This window comes from Patagioenas fasciata, chromosome 9 (genome assembly GCF_037038585.1).
Source record: "Patagioenas fasciata isolate bPatFas1 chromosome 9, bPatFas1.hap1, whole genome shotgun sequence".
Lineage (NCBI taxonomy): Eukaryota > Metazoa > Chordata > Aves > Columbiformes > Columbidae > Patagioenas > Patagioenas fasciata.
Window position 1 is genome coordinate 9381481 of NC_092528.1, and position 22569 is coordinate 9404049.

General features: G+C 42.9%; 1 protein-coding gene across 3 annotated transcripts; it reads left to right on the plus strand.

The window, feature by feature from the left end:
* Positions 1 to 92: 92 nt before the first annotated feature.
* On the plus strand, positions 93 to 19672 carry LOC136105149 (claudin-15-like). 3 transcript variants are annotated; one of them, XM_065844735.2, is made up of 6 exons: positions 93 to 515; positions 5390 to 5665; positions 14633 to 14797; positions 14948 to 15029; positions 17769 to 17879; positions 19137 to 19672. In XM_065844735.2, exons 2-6 carry the CDS (start codon positions 5446 to 5448, stop codon positions 19234 to 19236), a joined length of 678 nt encoding a protein of 225 aa, XP_065700807.1. In that variant the 5' UTR covers positions 93 to 515; positions 5390 to 5445; the 3' UTR covers positions 19237 to 19672. The 3 variants fall into 3 exon arrangements, with proteins under 3 accessions (XP_065700807.1, XP_065700806.1, XP_065700808.1); XM_065844734.2 differs by lacking the exon at positions 93 to 515 and adding an exon at positions 4858 to 4961; XM_065844736.2 differs by lacking the exons at positions 93 to 515; positions 5390 to 5665 and adding an exon at positions 10197 to 10538.
* Positions 19673 to 22569: the final 2897 nt, after the last annotated feature.

Consider the following 22569-nt stretch of genomic DNA (forward strand, 5'->3'; position numbering starts at 1 on the left):
CAGCGCCGCGGGTCCGCTCCGCACGGGGGGCCCCCGCGAGGTCCCGGTGTCTGGCCGAGTAGGGCATTTCTAGCGGCACCGCGGCTGCTGCCGGCCGCCGGGTTGAGTCCGCCCGCGTCCTGCCGCGGCCGCCATGTCGGGAGCGTCGTCTCCGCCCTCCCCTCCATAGCGGGAGTGGCGCTGCGGGCGCCTCTGGCCGCCATGATGAGTGCGGCAGCTCTGTGTATTTAGGGGTTTTAATGTGGTGTTTTCTCTGGAAGCCTTCTGGAGTATACCCAGCCTGTCTTCTCCTCCTAGCCTGGAAGGCTGTCTCCTCCCCCTGAAATTAAATGGAAAAAGAGAATAGGTGTGCTTGGTTTGAAAATAACCTGTAATTTGTAAGTTTCGAGAAGCTGTGTGTACCTTTCTGGTTCTCTATATTGCGATGGAGATACTAACGGACAACCAAGCATTCTACATGGCTGTTATGTCTTGGCCTCCGGAGACTGGAGTGCAGAGCTGCTAAAATGAAGCAGGTATATGAACAGCAGTTTATCTCAGAGGTGCATGGGGGCACGGAGGGGCAGCAGCTGCATTTTGGGGCAGAAGTTCTGCGTGGGTGGGAGGAACACTCCATGGGAGAGTGGCTGTGCCACCTCCAGCTCTGGAGGCCACTCTGTTGTGGCTGGACAAGCTCATTGTGTGAAGGAAAAGATAATAGCAAGCTGAGAGTGATCTCAGCTTTGTAGCTGTACAGTTGTGCTACATTGTAGTTGTAGACTGTTAATAATAGAATAATGAAATGTTTTGGGTTGGAAGGGACCTTAAAGATCAACTAGTTTCAACCCCCTGCCATGGGCAGGGACACCTTCCACCAGACCAGGTTGCTCAGAGCCCCGTCCAGCCTGGCCCTGAACACAGCCAGGGATGGAGCAGCCACAGCTTCTCTGGGCAGCCTGTGCCAGGGCCTCACCACCTGCGCGGGGAAGAATTTCTTCCTTATAGCTAATCTAAATCTTCCCTCTTTCAGTTTAAAGCCATTACCCTTTGTCCTATCACTACATGTCTTTGTAAAAAGTCCTTCTCCAGCTTTCTGGGAGGTCCCCTTTAGGTACCAGAAGGTTGCAATAACATGTTCTTGTAGCCTTCTTCAGGCTGAACGGCCCCAGCTCTCTCAGGCTTTCCTCACAGGAGATGTGCTCCAGCCTTTGATCACCATGGCCTCCTTTGCACTCTCTCCAACAGGTCTTTGTCTGTCCTGTGCTGAGGACCCCAGAGCTGGACCCAGCACTACAGGTGGGGTCTCACCGGAGTGGACTAGAGGGGCAGAATCACCTCCCTCAACCTGCTGGTCACGGTTTTTGATGCAGCCCAGGACACGACTTTCTGGGCTGCAGACACACATTCCTGGGTCACGCTGAGCTTCTCATCAGCCAACACCGCCAAGTCCTCCCCAGGGCTACTCTCAGCCCATTCTCTGTCCAGCCTGTATCAGTGCTTGGGATCGCCCTGACTCCTGTCCAGAACCTTGCACTTGGCCTTGTTGAGCTTCATGAGGTTCTCCCAGGCCCACCTCTCCAGAGCTCCTTATTCATCTCTGCAGACCTCCTGGAATTTTTGCCTGGCTTCTTTGTTGGGATGCATCACTCCTGAGCATGGAGGAGGTGATCCCTGAATATTAACCAGCTTTCCTGGGCCCCTCTTCCCTCCAGAGCTTTATCCCTTTGTATTCTACCAAGCAGATCCCTGAAGAGGCCGAAGTCTGCTCTCCAAAGTGCAGGGTAGTGAGCTTGCCGTGTGGCCTCCTTGCTGCCGTAAGGATCTTGAGCTCCACCATTTCATGGTCGTTACAGTCAGGGCTGCCATTGGGCTTCACGTTCCCCGCAAGCCTCTCCTTGTTGCTGAGAACAAGGTCCAGCATAGCACATCTCCTCATTGGCTTCTTTATCTCTTGGAGAAGAAAGTTATCATCAACTAATTCCAGGAACTTCCTGGATTGCTCAGGCCCTGCTGCGCTGTCCGTCCAACAGATATTGGGGTGGTTCAAGTACCCCCATGTGGAAGAGGGCTTAAGAACGTGAGGCTGCTCCTGTCTGTCTATAGGGGGCCTCATCTGCTCGGTCTTCCTTAATAAGTTACAGCGACTTCAGGAACAGTGACAAAGTGAAATTCGTTGGAACTGGAGAGGCACTGAAGTGATATTGTTCCTCTTTTTTTTTTTTTTTTAATTTTATTTTATTTTATCTAACAAGTAGTAAAGGAGTTGAAAGGGTTTGCCTTCTCCACTCAAGGTCAGACTCTGACCTGAAGAAACCTCTGTAAGCTTGTGGTGGGAGACTGCTCTATGTGGTTTAGTACAGTATTTAAATCTGCATTTTATCTCTTTCTGATTGCACCATGGGTCAGCCTCAGAATTTTCTTGAACTAAGAAAAGAGTAGCAGGGTCAAATACATTGCTGGTGTTAAAAATGTATATATACATATGTAAATGAAACCAGCGTTGTAATCTGTGCTTTGTCTCTGGTTTTCTATGTAACAAAATGAAAAAAAAAAAAAAAAAAAAGTTTTTAAACTTTCCAGATTAGACACTTCTATCACTTGTTTTTGCATCCAGAGACCTTATCAGGAGTGATTTGTTTGTTTAAGTGACTTAAATATTTTTCTTTGTTAACTCTTTCTGTCTTCTGTTTGAACCACATGGATTTTGTCTGTGCTGTTTTTAATGTTTAGGTGAAATTTTGGCTCCACCAGGGCTTGTTTTTATCACATTAAAGCTCTTAGTTGTATGTAACATATATGTGCAATTTGCGAGGGACGATGCTCTGGGCTTTATGTATTTATTTGGGTTTGGCTTATGGTTGTCCTCCTCTGGACAGCTGCAAAGCGTAATTGTCATGATCTCAAATCTATCACCAGTGACAGCATCTGACAGCTGGTATGAGTGAGCCCCAAAAGGGTGGGGTGTACCTGGTGCATGTTGAAAGAGGTGGACAGATGTGGTGTCGGTTGAAGGAACAAGCTGTGTGCTTTTGAAAGCTTCTCTTTTGCAGATGGTTTCTATTAGCAAACTCTTACCCTGATAAAACAATATGTTTTGGTGGTGTTCCTTTTATCATTAAAACTGCAGGAGCAATAAAAAGTCATCATCACCACTGTGTGGGTACTCAGCCTTGTGCGTGACAAGAGGGAATATGGTTTTGTTGGGACTGTCCCATTGGGTTTTGCAGGCTCAGGAAGGGATGAGTGCGGGTTGCTCCTTGGGGCAGAAGGCGGCAAAGGAAGGAGGAACAACAGCAGTAAGACAGTTGTAGAGCCATCCTGGGCTGCTGGAGCTCCTTTGGCCAGGGGCCAGGAAGGTCTGTCCTGCCTCAGGGCACATCTGATTTCACAAACAGTTCTGTTTGTTAATGCGATCCACTGCGCTGGTTACTGATTGCAGGGATTGAATGCTGCCAGGGAAATACAAAGAATATAAAGAAAATTGATTTTTTTAAACAGGCAAACAGTCTCCTACTTCTTTCCCCTCTTTACCCCCCCTTTGTTTTACCCCCTGGAGATGTGCATTTCTGCTCCTTTCTTTTATGGCCTGTCGATATGTTGACCCATCATGGGGCTCTCAAACCTCACTGGGACACCAGCCCCACTCTCTGGCCCCTAAGAATTCAAATACCAACACTGTATGCTTTGCTTTCCAAGTAGTAAAGGTTTTCTTTGCATGCTTATCTTAAGAAGATCTGGAAAATAAAACACCTTTCAGTTGGTCTGTCGCGCACTGTGTGTTCATGCAGTCAAAGTTTATTCTTCTTGCCACTTTACATCTCCCTGTGTATCGAACTGAAATGTCACCATCGACATTCAGACCACACGTGCACCTTTCTGGAGAGGAGTTACCCACAGTGAGGAGCTCACGGATGTCGTGTTGTGCCTAACAGGCTCATCACTATGGGACAGGTGTTTTAAGGGTGGGAGAAGGACTGTTACAGTGGGATTTCTAGTCCTGCACATTTTGGGTCAGGGTGGATGAAGATTGTTATTCTGTATTTGCAAAACCTTGTTTCAAAACTTCCTCACTTTGAAACCCACGATATTTTAAGTTATTGCATTTTAATGATAAGTTTGTGGTTACAGTTTTGACGTATGTCCTACCCACAGTGATGGTGCAGAGCATATAGTTTTATCTTCTTTCAGGAATTAATTGTGATTGCATGGCTCATACCTGTGCAAAAGGCAGAAACATTCATTTGGATTATTGGCTTGCCCATGTGGTGTGAAATTTGCTTGAATTTATTGCTTAATTTAAAATTATCATTTGTTTCACATATTTTCTGACAGTTATGTGTGTTTTGAAAATGTTAGGCAATCACTTGAGAGACAAATGCTCCCTCCTCAAATGTGAAGTTAAAATTTTATAATGGAATATGCACATTTTAAAGAGTGGAATAAACTTAATCCTTATTTCCTCGTGCAAACAAATTCCAAGTGTTGCAGTCATTTTAAACGAATGATTATAGGAGGAGGCATGAATTTTCTTTTTATTCTTCATGAAAACAGTGTCTGGGTGACAAGAGCAACAAACTTTTCAAGCAAAATAATAATTGTGAAAATTGTAATAGTATTTTTCTGTATTGCTTTGGAATCTGCTGGTGCATGGGCAGCTCAGCGGCAGTGACAAAACACATTATGTGCCAATAGTTGCCAGGTTAATCTGAGCATCTTTGGTACCAACTTACATGATTTTACTGCAATTTTCGTATTTGAGTTGTCCATTTCAGTGAAACTTCACTGTAGCCAAAAGCCATGCCCGAGCCTTTGTGCAACAGTCAGGCAGAGCTTTGGCCGCAGGTCCTTGATTTTTAGAACAAGGGGAAAGGTCCTAAAGAGTACGAGACTTGCACTTGTTTGATCAAACTGAGCCCCACAAAGTGCTGACACCAGTGTCTAGCAGGAAGGTAGATGAAACAGGTTAGAAACATATCATAAACGTGAGTATCAGAACTTATTTTGTTTTAAATTTGTATTGATAGACATGGTAATTGGGAGATGAATAATTCATTAAAACATTTTATAGGTTTAATTTTAAAAGAATTTTGAGTTAGGAAACAAGTAAAGAACAGGTGAAACATTGCAAATTCAAATTGGAGAATTCTTCACTTGAGTTCTCTAGTTTTGCTCTGCTGGTATTTTGTGTGGTAAACATAAATGGTAACAAAAATGTTCGTAAGAGAATACTCAGATAATGTCACAGGATACTTAAGTATTCCAATTATTTAATGAGACTTAGATTCTAGTTCTACAATTCCCTTATATGTTACGTTATTTTGTAGGCAGGCATCTTTTTGATGTGGTCTTAAAGGTCAGGCTTGTATAGAGATAATTCCATATACTGTATGTGTATGAACTGTTTCAACAGGTTTCTAATATCGGAAATTTTGGGAGGCTTCTTCGAAAACCACTTTTGTGAGCAGGATGGCATCGTCTTCTCTACAAATCTGTGCATTTCTGCTGGCTTTAGCAGGATTTACCATTGTACTTGTTACTACCATGTCCAACACATGGAAGGTTTCGGCCACGGCAGCAGCGCCGGCTCCTGCAGGCTGGGTCTCTGAAGGGCTGTGGATGGACTGTGAGGCGGCTGCTTTCAGATCAGTGCAGTGCAAGCAATTTCTCTACATGTTGAGTTCCGACAGTAAGTGTGCATGGTATATGTATGTAAAACTCAGGGGTCTAGTGTTATTCCTTCTTTCTGGACGGTTTATATACCATGGTTGTCACAGAGGGTCTATAGTATGGAGAGGATTTGCCCCATGGTTCTTGCAGGCAGGTTAAAGGGCCCCAGTGAAACCCAGCCTGCAATTCAGCTTGGTAACCGCTGTGACTTTATTGCCATCTCTGTTGTGTTGGGTGCTATACAACAAATCTAAGACTTTTTTATTATTATTGTTTTGGAAGAAATAGGATCTTTTTACTCAGCCTAATTCTTAACTATAAGCAGAACATAGGTCAGTGAGCTCTGATGCTTGCTTGTGCTTTGGTGTGAGACAGGACTTCTTATAAATTCCAGGACTTATTTGATACTTTGTGCTAAATCTGTGTGTGTTTGTTCTAGAATTTCTTAGAAGTGACCAGCTTAAACTGAAATACATTTGTGCTACTGATGCTTTTGTGTTTTCTGAGGTAGACCATGCTAGCAGGATAGTTTATCTGCAAATAGAAAGAGTTGTCTTTGTAGGGACTGAAAATTATTTGTTTGGATTTTATAAATATCTTTCTGTAAACACCTAGTCAGGAAGGACTGACACTGAAGTTCTTTCCTTAGAAAAGTGAGTGTAGAAACAGTAACAATATAGCCTTTGAAAACTGGTATTTTGTTAAGCCTTCTGTCTTAAACAGAACTTTGCATTTATTCTTTTACAACTTTCAGTATTGTGCAGTCACTTTATGAGTTATGTCATGGAATAATTTCTTAAAGCCTTTTCCTGCTTTATAGATCCTTTATTACTGTCATTGCTGTTTGTCTGGACCCTTTCCAGCTAATTTATTCTCAATGCGCAATGCTCAAAACTTAAAAACACCTTGTCTCATAGAGTATGAAGGCTTGTTTTTCTTGACAGAGACATGGACTCCACTGAAGTCAGAGCTGCCCGACTGGAGGCAGATCTCGCAAATGCGAGAGTTTAAATCTCCAGTTAACTCTCAAGATTTCAGCATATCTGTGGTTCTTCACCAGAGTCCTGGCTTTGGTGGCCTCATATGCTTTCATAACGATGGTGCCAGTTTGAGAATAAGTGCCAGCATCCTGTAATGAGGCCAGAATTTGTGGCCTCAAAAGGAGGCTAACCATATGCTTCCAAGGATTTTAAAAACACTACTCATTGCGTCACTGTCAGCTTTTCGTACTGTTCTGGTACTTGTTCTGCTCCTCTCTAAGACTTCCTCTGTGTAGATACTGGGATTGCCTAAGTTTCATCTAGAAACTTCAATACGATTTCTGGAAAACAGAGTGATGAAATGTGGCCAACAATCCTCCAGTTCTTATACGTAGTAGCAAGGTGGCACTGATGCTTACGATGGTACGGCAGATCTGCCACAAGGAGAAACAGCTGTTTCAGCCCTGTCACAGGGACAAGCAGAGCCAGTGTGGGAAGTCTCCTTTCCTTTAAATGCAGTTTCATTAAACCTAACATGAAAAGAAAATATTTCCCAGGAGCGAAAGGGTTCTTGGTGAACTGAAGCAGTTGCCTCCCAGTTCTCTTCCCTCCCTTCCCCTGACCCCCATAATTGGAAGAGAGAACCCCTGGTTGGCAGGGCTTGGTGGATCATCATCAGCTGTTCAAAGAACCGTGTGTCACCTAAAATCAGTGTGGGGTTCCTCATGCCAGCTGACAGGGACCTCATGTGGCTCCTGCAGCATACTTGCTGTCTCTTGCAGGGCTGTTTCTCTTCTTACAGTGCCCAGCCAGCATTCCTGGGCCTTGAAAGAAATTTACAGAAGTGATTGACAAGATACAGCTCATGTTGATCGAACATTTAAAATGTTAATGTTTTGAGTATTTTTTTTCCCAATTGTATTGGTTGATCTGTTCTTAAAAAATACTATTTCTGCCTGTAAACCCACTCTCAACCTTATTACATTACATGAAATATGCTCTGTTTTGAGAATATCAGAGGGGCTAGGAGCAATTTATCTCCTTTGTCCTATATTGCCATGGTCGCATATGACCACATCTTGGCATGTCTATGTTTGCATTTTACTTACATCAGAAAAACACTTGTATAATTATTTTTCCAGTTATTCCCATTTACTGCTCTGGGTTTTCATTGTGGAGTGGTCTTGGAGTGTGCAAATTGGTTTCTTTATGGATGAAACAAAGCAGGGGAACGTGCTCCAAGAATGCACTTCCAAACTTTCAGCCACTGACTGGTTAGAACAAGTCTGGAAGAAATCTCCCAAGCAGTGGATGGTGTCGATGTGAAACTATCAGCCCCGCTGCTTTTACGCTGCTGATGCAGAGCCTTCTGCAGAGCAGATTTGCTGTTATGTCCATTGCTTACCAAACCATAGTTTCTGAAATTTAGTGAAGAATAACTCTATGTTCTTCAACACCATTGAAGAGTGATTTCTTAAAGGGAATTATGGAAATGTCTGGTGCCATATAGGAAAAATTTACACATTCTAGGACTGCAGTTTAATCTTTTCTGTTTATATGTGTGCATTATGACTGCATGGTGAAATAGCTTTCTTAAGCAAGAAGAGATATTATTTTTTTGAATGAAATTCTTAATTTTTTTTATCCATAGCAGTGTAAAATCTGGGGACACATCATTCAAGGTCCCAACTAAACTCAACTTTGAAAGTGGTGTCAGCAGAAGTGTTTGCAGAGTTCAGCAGGGTAGCACCTGTGTATGAGTAAATTAATTTGAAACTCTCTGAAAGGCTTTTAATGGGATGCAGATACTCCAGTATACTGGTACAGTATGTCCATTTTATGACTCCATCATTTTTCAGATTGCAGTGGCTCAGCAGAAGGAGGGAATTCTGTAAAAGTCCCCCAAGAAGATCAATTCTTACCACATACCATCTAGTTTCTTTAAAAGATCGCAAATACAGAGCTGCACAGGTTCACACCAGCTGTGCTGGCCTATCTGTTCCTATTTAAACCAATGGCAATGATCTTCTTGGATGCCAAGGGAGCAAAAATGTTGTGATGGCACTGTAATATCATTTTGCAGCTGAAACTACCAGCCTACAGCATCAGGTCGAAGTGGCCAGTGAATTTTGAAAAACAAAACCCAACAGATATCTGTTATAAGCAAGTTGTGACTCTCTCAACGACTAATTCTTCTGATAGTATTCATGTAAATGGCATGAACCTGTTACCGTTTTGCGTCACAGCAGGATTATTTTATGAAGAAACTCTGACTCCATTTCCTGGAGATAAGAGCGGGTTATCAAGAGATGGTTAACCCCATTTGGATACACAAGCGTTTTAAGGGTGTTAGTGTTAGTGGGTGATGTGTATTGAGTCTTTCTCCTTTGAAGACAGACTGAGACAGTTGGGGTAGTTGAGCCTGGTGAAGAGAAAGCTCCAGGGAGACCTTATTGCAGCCTTCTGGTACCTAAAGGGGACCTCCCAGAAAGCTAGGGAGGAACTTTTTACAAGTGCATGTAGTGATAGGACAAGGGGTAATGGCTTTAAACCGAAAGACCGTGGATTTAGATTAGCTATAAGGAAGAAATTCTTCCCCATGTGGGTGGTGAGGCCCTGGCACAGGCTGCCCGAAGAAGCTGTGGCTGCTCCATCCCTGGCTGTGTTCAGGGCCAGGCTGGACGGGGCTCTGAGCAACCTGGTCTGGTGGAAGGTGTCCCTGCCCATGGCAGGGGGTTGAAACTAGTTGAGCTATAAGATCCCTTCCAACCCAAAGCATTCTATCAGTTTATGATTTTGCCTAGGCAAGAGCAGAAGCAAGGAAACCAAGCTGAACATACTTCTGCTTTGCCTAGAATAGATTTTTTTTTGTTAATACTAAGATATTCTGACAAACAGATGCAATCGGCCAGTGTGTATGATTTGTCGTATAGCTGCTTTCTTTCATAATTTTATTCCTTTTGAGATAGGTCTGACACACTGGCTCATTCATTCCCCTTACGTTTCATTTCTGTGAAACATACACTATCAAAATTGTGGTCCAGTGCAAATGTAAATATTTTTAAGATGGAATGTGTTTATAGATCAATGGACTGTAAAATATTAATGGAAACCACTCATCCACAGGCTGAACCTTCCTGAAAGAAGCTGAGTACAGTTGCTATGAATTACTTACGACCCTAATTCTAAAAAATGTGCTAAATTTTCTAGCAACAGAATAAAGTTTCTGTTCTCAAGCTTTTTTATACTTGAGTCATCAAGAAAATAACACAGTAAAGTTTTTTGGTTTGAGATCAATAATAAAATTACAAACAATTTTAATCTCGTGTAAACCCTAGTTGACTTCAGAGGAGAGACAAATAAAATATTTGCCAATATTATCGCTCGTGCAAGATATTTTGTAGAAATACTGACTGGAATTTCTAGGCTGAGACTGAGAACAGGCTCGTTTTGTCACTTCTCATTAGAAAAAGGATTAATATTGTCATTTCTTTTAAATGCTAATATCTTTATCATGAACTGCTCCCACTTCTAAGTGTCATGCACTGTAAGCCTTATCTCTGGGGTTGAGCAAAGAGCAAAGGTAGCCTCATTTTGGAGTGAAACCCAGAGATAAAACAGCAAGGAGGCTTCTCAAAGGCTTCACTTGATTGTAATCTAATTATAGGGATATTTAACTGTTACTACTCACAAGCATGACTGCTGCGTTGGAAATAGTTGGTTTTCTTTTGTGTTTTGGTGGGTTGGCAATTATTGGAGCCACTTTGCTGAACAATTACTGGAAAGTCTCCAGTATATATGGTAGTGTGATCACGACGTCTACGTTGTATGAAAACCTGTGGAAGAGCTGTGCGGAAGACAGCACTGGAGTGTCCAACTGCAGAGAATTTGACTCTATGCTTGCGCTGCCTGGTATGTGACTTTACACATTGTATTGCTAAAAATTTTGTTGGAAAAAAAGCAGAAAGGCTTTTGTTGTGGTAATCTGGTAGTACTGGAAAATAACTGGTCAGGAAGGACTTTGTGGGTTGAAGTAATAAAAATCTCTTAAGGAGCAGAATGTGTCACACGCAGGAGGAAAGGCTATAAAGTAAGGCAAATGAAGTCGCTTGATGAAACATTTGTTTTAATAGGCATTTTAAATATGATGTAGTGTGTTTTCTAGTATCTTGTGAGTGGAATTAGTAGGAGACATTTTTTAACACATCTTATGACAGCTCCATGTTTATTTGGAATTATTGTGTAGGTCCTCTTTTGCAATACTTGATGGCTGATGTACTGTAGCTGGAATATTTTCATATAATAGGTAATAAATAAAATTTATAGCTAAGAAGTGGTAGTGGGTTTTGTGTGTTGAGACTAAAATGCATAGATAATGTACGAAATACAGCGAATATACATTAGGCATATTGTAACATTACGAGTATGTTATACCATGAGTATATGTTATGAATTAATATACTTGTCAGGACTTGTTAACTAATGTCTTGTTGGATGTGTCTCTAAATACCAGGAAATTCAGATATCCTGGCTCCTGTAATCAGCCTTCAGTAGAATTGTGGATTGTCCTCAAATGCTTGACCAAGGCAATATTCTGTGGGTAGTAACATGTTTACAGAGAGTAAAGCTAGTTTGTATTCATCTTGAATAATTCAGTATGTAGATACTTATCCCAGAATAAAACCGCCTTCCTACTTAGTTAAATCTACACTAGGAGATGACTAAACTAAATAGGTAGAATACTCCTAATCTGAATGATATGTAGTATAGGATTAGTGGAAATGGGGTGTTAAATTTATTTTCTCTCTGTCTGATATAAACTGATGTTGTTGACCAGCTCTGACACTAGTGCAGCAATTCTCTGAAACTGTTTATGTATTTAGGAAATAATCTGTTATTTTCATCTTCCAGTGTTATCTAACAGTTGGTTTTAAAATGCCTGTGTGTATAAGAGGAACATAACCCTGTTTAAAGTTCTTAGATGCAGCAACAGCAGGATCATGTCGATTAGACTTTATCCTCATCAGAGTCCTTATGAGTGTGCATTTTGTTCTTGTGCAAACCACCTCAGGGGTTGGTTCATCACTTGCTGCCTCTGGCTCCAGGCAACATCTTCTCACTGATGTATTTACGTGGGGTGTTGTCTCTGAGAGTGTCATGGGGCTCCAATGTGTGCAGATGTGGGCAATGGGGCCACGTCAGGTCAGCATCTTGGAGCTGCTGAGGAAAAAAGTGGGTTTTAAAGAAGTTGGGGAGGGTGGGGGCGGAAAAGAGTCATCCTGAGTAGATGTGCTATAGCGAAGGAGAAAGGAAGGCAAGCATCAGCAATACTCCTGGAGAACTGCAGATAACAGCGTGGAATCAGCAGGAAGGAAAAAATGGGACCAGACAGGAAATGAATGAACAGGTCAGGCTCTGAAAGTGAATTTGTGAAGAATAAATTTGATCTGTTGAAGAGGAGATCGGTTACACTATTGAGAAGACAGCAGTATACTTGAGGGGTACAGGCAGAGCGAAGGGAAAAGCAGCTTGCAGAAGTGTACAGAAAAAAGTTCTAGAACAGAGAACTGAAAAAGAAAAAAGTTAGAAGACACTGAATTATAGAGAAAGCTGAGAGGACAGTTGGACAAGCAAGGAAATACAAGGAAAGTGGGGCTGTTAGTGACAAGGGCTGAACCAACAGTGTGACCTCCAAGATATGTCTGTAGCACTTGCAGATACAGGCCAAGGAAGACTGAAAACTGTCATGGTCAGCTTAGGTGTGTTTCAAATTGCTGTGTAGAAACTGAGCTGAAACTGCTACAGCAGGAGATGCCAGGGACTGGTGGGAGGGGAAGAAGAAAAAAAAAAGACAACACCACAACAGAAGTGTCTTTGTTACTGCTCATCAGAAGGATCATAAAAATTTTCCATGAAGGTTTCCTTATTGGCAGCTGACCTGTGTGGTATTCCTCTGTTGGTTTTTTGTTTGTTTGTTTTGTGCATGGGAAATATCCAACTTGATTCTTTTAAACAGATTTAAAGCTTTTGAATTCAGCAAACCATTAGTCCAAATCACGGATCTTTGAAGTGAAGACCTTTTTTAAAAACAATATTGCATAAGATTGAAACCATGGCTGGCTACGATGTATAGCTAAGCACTGTGTAGTCACAGCTAGGTCAAACACTTGATATAAAGCAATTAGTCAGCTGCCACATGCTTTACTTCTTGTTGTTTGCTTGTTTTGTTTTATGTTGTGTTGTTTTGTTTTGTTTTAAGGCCCCATAGATGTTTCTTCCAATTACAGGATTTGGGCTGTTTTCTTACAATTACTATTGGCTGATAACATGAACTGACTTTACGTCTTGTTCAATAAGGTAATTTTTAACATGAAGACAACAAAAAATTGAGCTGGCTGGACTGTGAAGTAAGCTCCTCAGTTAAGGCTGTTGAGGTTATTGTATTGTGGTGCAAAGAGGATCTCTTCTATTAAAATAACACAGACATTGGCTTGCAAGCAGTAAGCCTGGAGATATTGTCCTGAAAAGAGATGGGGAGTCCCATCTAATACTGCTGGAGGCCCAAAGACCTGTTGCATCCCTGCCGTGGGTAATTCCTGCTGCCAAAGTGTAAGATCCCAAACTAGAAAGCAGCATCGTCATTTAGTGCTTGTCCTAACAGTAAATTCTGCAGGCAAAAGCTTTGAACAGTTGATGGTATTTTGAGGCAGTCTTTTCACTTTTATTACTGTCTGTACTTTTTCCCCCAAAATTTAAAACTAATGCCTAACAAAACATTAATTCATCGGATGATGTTGTTGTTTAATTCTGAGTATTTATCTCATGATTGCTTATTAAAATTTTTTATAACTCTGAGGCTTGCAGGACCAATACTCTTAAGCCACATAAAGCTCTGCAGCCTGCTGAGTCTAAGTTTGAATCTCTCACTTTGCCTGCTGTTTCTGTGCCTGGATTTTGTTGTTTGGAGAGTTACGGGCTCAGTCCACTGCAGAGCCAGGGAGCAGGTCCCCGTGGAGAACATGGAGGTGACCAGGGAGCAAGAGCTGGAACAGTGGCATCAGCGACATGACTGTCCAGATCTAGTCCAGCTCAGGCCCCTTTGATGTGTCATTAGAATCATAAAATCATGGGATCATTTAGGTTGGAAAAGACCTTTAAGATCATCGAGTCCATCAAAGTTAGCAGCCAAACCTGCCGGGTTGGTGACACTTGCTGTATTTATCTTGTAGCAAAGGTGCCAAGGTGCCATTTGACCTGGAACTTGCCAAATCCAGGGCCTGAAGTCCCTGTCTGAATTCTTAGGCTGGTTAATAATCTCGTCCCAGTTTTTGTGCAATCAATACCTAAATGTGAGGACCAGGAGTTTAAGTGAGCTGTTATCTCTCTGATAGAGTATGTGTTGTGGAGGAGAGGAGTGAGTGCTGTAGCTCTTGGATCCACTCATCACCTGTTCATTACCCCCACTCGGAGTTTAAAGTGCACTGCTAACTCGAGCATTTTCTTTCCCATCTCTCACTGGAAGTAGCAAAGCTGGCACATTTTTCCAATTCCTCTGTAGTGCCAGAGCCCCATACACCTTGGCCAGCCAGGACCAGGAGTTCAGAGGTATCCTGTGTGCTCTGTGGTACAGGGGTAAGGAACTCATCAGGATTTGTGACTGATTTCTGCTCCTATAAATGACCATGTAGACCACTGCCTGTTTTCCCAGGACTTAAAGATGTACACTAAGAAGAGCTTGCTATAATTTTTCAGAGTTTACTAAAGGCCCAAGAGGATTTACTGAGCTTATAAAGTGTAACTGCAGTTCAACTCTGGAATCTGATTGACTTGAAGGCTAAACACTCTGAGGTTTGGACGCTTCTCCAAACCAGATAAAGTTGGACAAGATTCACTCATTACTACTCCTGCTAATTTTGTCACTCCCTCTAATCACTTTTCTTTTTTCAGCACAAGATTAATTTAATTTCTGTATAGACCCTGATATGTTTTCTCTTTTTCTGTCTTAGTTCATATTCAGGCATGCCGTGCCTTGATGATTGCTTCCATCCTTTTGGGATTCATAGCTTCAGTACTCGCACTGCTTGGTTTGAAGTGCACAAACATTGGGTTGAGCGATGAAGATGGAAAAATGAAGTTTACTGTCACGGGTGGATTTCTGTTTATCTTAGGAGGTAATATGGAGGCTGAAATGAGAACACTATCAGTGTTTGTGTTGCTTTCACAGCCAGACTTAATGAGATGAACACTTGTTCTTGGTTTAAAGCTGTTACAGCCATTAAATGAATCACTCACCTGTGTGTTTTTTGAATTTTTTCTGATAGGTCTCTGCTCCATGGTGGCTATTTCTTGGTATGCTGCGATGATTACTGCCCAGTTTTTTGACCCATTGTATGCTGGAACCAAGTAAGTTAATAGCTCTGTCATACCAAACTCCATCACATGGTACAGCAGCTGCACTAACCTCAGCTGCTCCAGAGTTTCGGAACCTGGATGGATCCTGTTATCCAGTCCTACAGGGGGAAAAATTGTCTGTCGGGAATCTATTCACATCAGAAATGTTGGTGGAGAGGGAGGAGAGTTCTCTTCTGGAAGGTTTAGTGAATGAGGGGAATATCAACCCTGCAGCTGAGGGGTTTCTGTACTGTGTTTACATTTTCCTGTGAGACTCAATTAAGCGCCCATCTCAATGCTATGAGGAAGAAAAGGTAAAAGTCTTAATTTGCTTTGGCATTTAGACCAAAAGAGATGAAAAATTCTAGCTATGGTTGGAATACAATGCCTCAGATATACAAGCAAATGAAAACGCGCACAGAAACCAGCCTGAACTGCGTACTAGTGACGTGCAGATAGCTGAGAGACGTCATTGGAGTGTGCTGTTTGTCTTAAAGAAGTACAAGAGTATTTTTCACCATATATTAACTGCTTGACGTTTGTTTGCCATATGAATTAAAATGAGGCAAAGTATGTGGGACTATCAGGTCATACGGTTACGCGCAACAAGTTTCAAGGTATAAAAGCCCTTATTCTTGTGTGATATAAACGCAACAGTCTTCAAAACCAAATGCCCGCTTATGGCACTTTATCTAGTTCAATAGACGGAGCAATGAGGAACAAGGGTAGAGGTGGCCAGGCATCTCCTTCACAGATGAGGAAAAAAGGAGAGGGAAACTTAATAGATTGTCTGCGGAACATGAGAGAACTGGTTTGGGGAAAAGGACATCTATAATTTACCAGTACCTCTACCAAGTATATAATTTTTAGATCAGTAAGCTATAAATCTTTAGTTGCTGGGATCGTATTTGAAGTGTTTTGTAGCTTTCTGCCTGAGAATCAGTTCAGGGAAATCAGAGGTGAAGTGCTTTGTTATGAATCAAAGTACCTTAAGCAATTGCTTTGGATGTTTGTCAGTTTTCCTGGTGTTTTCAAACAAACACTTACAAAGAAATTGCAGTTGTGAATACTTTTTTGTTGTTTTATATCCCCTTCAGAGAATTATATGAAGGGTAATAAATACGTTAGAGGACCGAAACAACTGTTGATAAGGAATTTCAGTTAGTGGGATAGTTAGTGAGTTTTATAGTTATCTGGGACTTCAACATCAATGCATGTTAATCAGTTACCAGATTGTTTGCATTCAGTAGCTAAAGAGATCTCTTTCTTTAATATCTAAACTTCATGTTTAAGAGTATTGATTCACTGAGCAGTTCTTCGAGAATTAATGTTGATCATTGGTAAAGCCAGACATGCTCTTGAGGAAGTCTGTGCTCCTTGGACTCTGTGAGGCAGGTTTAGATTCGATTGCAGGCCAGTATTGATCTTCACTCTTAAGAGCCTGGCAGATCTGTTTTTTCAGAATGCGTTTTTTTTGGCCTGACTTCAGCAAAATAATAAGTTAACCATTATTAGTTCTTAGAGGAATGTATCATACAGTTGTGAAGGCCACCTAAGTTCTGCAGATCCCTCCTACATACTTTCCTGTCCATAGGTGACTAGCGAGTAGAGATGATTGCGTGCACTGGGCAGCACTCTCTGGTTGTTCCATAGTATTCCTCCAGCAACTTGCACTCCTGTTTGGTTTTTGGTTTTGGGTTTTTTTTTTTTGAGATAATGATTCTCTCCTCGTTCAGTATTTGGAAAGTCCCTAAAACAGTGGAGACCTTGTGGTTCTGATGTGCAATAAGAACATGGCAAGCAGTGAACCTGTGTAAACTCTGAAACCATCCTGTTAGCAATTAATTCTGGAGTCAGAAACCTCAACACTTTAAAATAATGATTTTGTGTTTACAAGTGCAAAGAAAGCACACATATCTGTTTTCAGTATGCCTTCTACGCAGTCCATGACGCTTACTTTGCCCTTATATCAGGTATCTCAGCCTGCAGGGGTACTGCCATATTGTGAATATATTCTTTGTCCAAATGTGAAAGGTTGTTTTCCTCTTATTGCGAAACTCCGGTCAGATTTTCCCAGGCTCAACTGTGTCTGGTCTTTGGGTTTAATTAATGATCAGAGAATTTCTTAGAATGGGCCAGGAGATTTCCTGAAATGTCTTTTGTGCAGCAAAAAGGGTGGGTACCTATTATTTTTCATCTTGGGACTACTCATAAATGTATTTCAGCCATATCAACACAGAAAGTGATGAATATTCTTTAGGATATAGGAGTTTGAAAACCAGCCCTGTACAAATAGCTATGTGTAGCTGATCTAGCGTCATGATTTCTATGGCCAGCCTTTTAAATGACACAGACGGGTCCAAAACATTCAGTTTTGCAACATGACTTCAGTGGTGCAACTTACACACGAGCAAAATAGGTTTCACAGACTGCACATTATCATTTATTATCAACAATTTATTAAATATATGCAAGTAGTTATTGCTACTTATCTTTATGTTGCTTAGTACTTTCCTGTTCTGTCACTAACTTGGCAGAGCACTTAAACATACATGGTAAGAGTTTTACTGAACAGACACAGAGCCAGATCTGTTCTCCTCTGTTATCTGTTGAAGTACCTTTCGATTAGCTGATTTCTGTGCAAACTAGAATTCGCTTGTTTGCATGATTTGTGCACCTTATGGCTCAGTCTAAAATAATGGCTTTGTGATCCTGTGTTATGCTGTTTTCATAAGATCTTTCCTGTTTCAGGTATGAACTAGGAGAGGCTCTGTACTTAGGCTGGGCTGGATCTGTTCTCTATATGCTTGGTGGGATCTTACTGACCTGCTCATGCAAAGGGAGGAAAAAACAAGACTACAGGTAATCTTGGATTCGTCAGTTTAAATAGTAGCTGTCAATCATATACCATTTTCTATCTCTGTACGATTCTCTCTCCCCCCCGCCACCTCCCCGCAGTATAAACCTGTAGCCATATAAAGTACAAACGGGAAATCGTACCTATTAATTCAGTGCCATGGCATGTCACAGACTTGTGATGGCAGAGGATGCTGTACCAAATGCTCGTACCTCCCGAATAGTGTACGTGTTGATACTTTGTCATGAGCCGTCACCTGCAACCCATAGGTGGTAGTTCTGGTTACTGCTCATGGTTCTGAGATCTACATGATGAAAATGAGCAGTGAAAGAGGGAACTATCTATTGCCAAAATGAAAGCGTATCAAAGAATATACTGTGTTATAATCAAGTTTCTCTGTAATACTCACTACTATTAAACCGTTCAAATGCCATTTATTTTGCAGAAAGTGTAATGGCCTTTCCTTCCCAAAGCATAACCAATTGATTGTTATATGCATATGATTTTTTTCTTGTTCCTTACGGAAATGTCTTGTAGTGCATCAAATCAGAAAAGCTGAGATTTCTGGCCTCAACAGTTAATTTTGCCTAGATTTTTTTTTTTTCCATCTTGAATTATTCAAACATATAGAAGGTCCCTTTCTGAAGGAGAGGGATGAAATTGTCAAAAACAGCAGAGCTCTGTGTCTGCCCAGAAGAACCCAAGCGGCTTGGAGGCTGTACTTGCTGGGCCTGAGAGGAGGGTAACATGGGTGGGAGAAGCATGCTCACTGCTGCTGTGGTTGAGCTCAGGAAAGTTACAGCAAAACACATAATAAGAGAGAGTGTTCCTCTGATACTCCATTGTCTAATATGAATCCATATCAGTTTTATGGTAATATTTCATCAGCCACATTGGACTCAGGTCTTGCTCACCATACTTTGATACGAAGTACCAAATATCCTGAAATACCTTGAAAATCAGGTAAAACAGATGCATGAAATGGAAGTTCAACATGATGAATGACAGCTGAAGGGGCTGCCTGAAGACACTTTCTCATCATCTTGATGCCAGTATTAAAAGCTGTCAAAGAGCCCATCTCTTTCCCCTTAGCTATGAGACTGATGAGAACTATAGGTCTCTAATTTCTGCACCTTTGTGAAGGATGCGCTATTGGTGGGTTGGATACAGACCTAAATGAATAACTTCCCGAGTACCTGAAACTGTGGACGTGTGTGTAATACCTATTATATTGTATCTTTTTTTTTTTCCTTAATTTACAGTACAAGCAAATATGCATATTCAGCAGGCCGGGCAGCTCATCAGCAGCACATTTACACCAAAGACTCTGAGACGATCATAAGCAACAAGGAGTACGTCTGAACATACCTTTTACATCACTTGTAACATTAGCAGGTTATGAACTCAAATAAAGAAGTGAACTACTCCCAGGGTTCCAGACCCAAGTTAAAATCCTTCATCTTAACTTGGAGCGGTACAAGAAGGTATGGTTTTCCATGTAAATAGGAATGGTTTTCAAATGTAAATAGGTTTCTACAGAAAATGCTGCGATGTGAATGCCTTTCTGCATGCTGAGATGCCTGGTAAAATTTAACTGCATGGTGCAGGGTATCCTGACAATTGAGAGCAACTGTATCTATTTCAGCTGACTCAAAAATGTGGAGCCGATATGCTGTAGCTGACTGCAAGTTAATGCGCCTCCCAGTTAGAAATGTGTTGTGTATCCATTAATGTTTAGCTTCCTACTTTTGTTTAGCAGCTTTAGCTTTTAACAGGAAATAAAGTTTATTTCACAGACTGACTGAAACAGATTTTTTTTGATTAATGGTATTACGTGAAGGACGCAGCTGAGGAGCTCGCCCCTCACTTCTCCATCGACACCCCTCCAGAGGGGCTAAAGGACCCAAGGGACAGCGAGGTTCCTCCTCCCTCCCCACCCATGCCCATGATCAACATTGTCTTCAGCCGAGACTACCTGGAAGGGACCGATGGCTCAACACAGGTCCCCTTCTCCAGGGAGCATCTGTGGGGGGACACCCCACCCCAAACTTGGGGGGCAGCCAGGAGCCTGCTGATGTCAGGGGTGTCTTGGTGGTTTCCAGCCTGCTGCCCATGGGCACGGTAGCTGGCTGGGGGCTGAAGATGGGCAGCAGTGTGGTCCAGAGCCAACGGGAAATCTGTTATGGAAGGGTCTCCAAAAAACCAAAGCTTGTGCCTCAAGCCCTGGGGTCTCAGGGGGGCAGCCCCAGTAGGGTGGGGAGCAAGGAGCCGGCCCCCAGGGACATCGTGCTGTACCCCAGCTCGAAGAAGAGCTGGTGAAAGCTGGGGAGACCCAGGGACCCATTGAATGCACAGATGGGGAAGATGCAGAGCGTGAGAAAGAGGTCTCCATGCCTGCAGTGCGAGCAGAGGCAATCCACAACCAATGGATCCTAATCCCTCATGCGAAATTTTGGCTGGTGAGGCGGTCAGCTTGCAATGGTTGATTTGAAAGTACAGTTCCAGGAACAGCCAGGCCCTGTCCCTCTGCACAGCCTGGGAGCTTGGAGCTGAAGGGACCCATCTGCTGTAGGTGGCATAGGACAGGAGAAAGGGGTGTCTGGAAAGGGCACAGAGGGTGTCAAATACACGTTGTTGGCATCCTCTATATTGCTGGCTGTGTCCTGAAAGAGGGTGGGTGGCTGCCACCTCGCAGGGTGGAGCCCCTGGCTCCTGCAGGCTGTATGATCTGCTGTGCTCTGCTCCTGAGGACACCCTGGAGCTCCCCCTGCCTGAATCAAGTTGTCTCCAGTACGGCATGGCGGTCATCATTGTGTGTGGCCTCTGCATCACTAGAGCTCCATCATCTTGCTTGTGGTAAGGGCGATGTCTGTCTGTCTGCTGGGACAGACAGAAACAAGCTGGGGCCAAGCAGCCCCTGTGCAAGGGGAGTAGAGGGAGCAGCATGGGGCCAGGAATGGCTGCAGTTCTGTGGTCTCTTCCCTGGTGTCTGAGGAACAAGAGACTTGGCTGGTGGGACGTGGCAGTTCTCTGGGACAGAAGAGACTCTGAAGCAGGAACCCAGAGCCTGGAAATGGATAACCAAGGGTACTGGACACCCTCTGGGAAGGTAAGTGGTCTCTACAGTCCTTGGAATTAGCTCCTGTGTCTCAGAGTTGGAGCTTTGAAGCCCAGCTGGTGTTTCTGCTGGTCACACGTCCCTATTGTATCTGGTGACGTTCTGGGGCAATGCCAGGAGCCAGAGAAACCCTTGGGAGGTGGGGTGGGAAGGAGTCTTTACCCCCTGCCCCTGCTGGAGGTGGGCGCTGTGACATCTCCTCCTCTGGCGTTGTTCATACATGCTGGCAAAGTGGCTCTGCCTGATGAAAGAAGATGCAGCTAATGGTGTGGGGGAACACAAAATGGGGTTGGGGGGACAGAGGTGCTAAGAAGCCAACCTTGCACATTGGACTGCAGCTGTTAAATGTTCCTTGAGTGGGATGTGGACTCAGATTTGATTTCAGCTCCGGCTGCTGCTGGTTCTTCATTTCAGCTCCAGTTCTTTGTTGCTTCAGCTCCAGCCCCGCAGGCTTTCTCTCCGTTGCACAGCTTCAGTCTTCATTTCAGCTCTGGGATGTTTCACCTCCAACCCTGCAGCTTTGATTTCAACTCCAGGTTTATTCCCACAAGCTTTGTTTCAAATACAGGCCTAAAATATTTACTGCAGCACCAGCTAGAGGAGATTTCAGCTTGAGCCCCAACCCTACAGTGATTCTTTCAGCTCTAGCCCTATAGAGTTTATTTCACCTCTAGCCCTATAGATGTGATTTCAGCTCCAGCCCTTTCCCACAAGCTTTATTTCATTTTCAGCAATTAAGTGATTTCTTTAGCTCAAATCCTATAGATTTTATTTCAGCTCCAACCCTATAGTTTACCATCCTGCCTCAGCCCCAAGATATTTCTTTCAAACCCAGAAGTATTGATTTTATTTCAGCTCTAGGCCTATAGATGTGATTTCAACTCCTGCCCTTTCCCACAAGCTTTATTTCAGCTCCAGCCCTACGGATGTGATTTCAGCTCCGGCTGCTGCCGCAGATTCTTCATTTCAGCTCCAGTTCTTGTTGCTTCAGCTCCAGCCACGCAGCCTTGCTCTCTGCTCCACAGCTTCAGTCTTCATTTCAGCTCTGGGATATTTCAGCTCCCGGTTTGTTCCCACAAGCTTTATTTCCAATACAGGCCTAAAATCTTTACTGCAGAAACAACTCTATTATGAGATTTCAGCTCAAACCCCAGCCCTAGAGTGCTTATTCCAGGCCCACGATACTAAGTTCAGTATCAGTGCTATTGATTTGATTTCAGCTCTAGCCCTATAGATTTTATTTCACCTTTGAGCCTATAGATGTTTACTTCAGCCCTAGCCCTAATGGTTTTTATTTCAGCTCTACACCTATAGATGTGATTTCAGCTCCAGCCCCTAGAGGTTACCATCCTGCCTCAGCCCCAAGCTATTTCTTTCAGTACCAGTGCTTTTGATTGGAGTTCAGCTCTAGCCCTATACATTTCATTTCACCTCTAAGCCTATAGAGTTTTATTTCAGCTCTAGGCCTATAGATGTGATTTCAGCTCCCGCCCTATCCCACAAGCTTTATTTCAGCTCCAGCCCTACGGATGTGATTTCAGCTCCGGCTGCTGCCACAGATTCTTCATTTCAGCTCC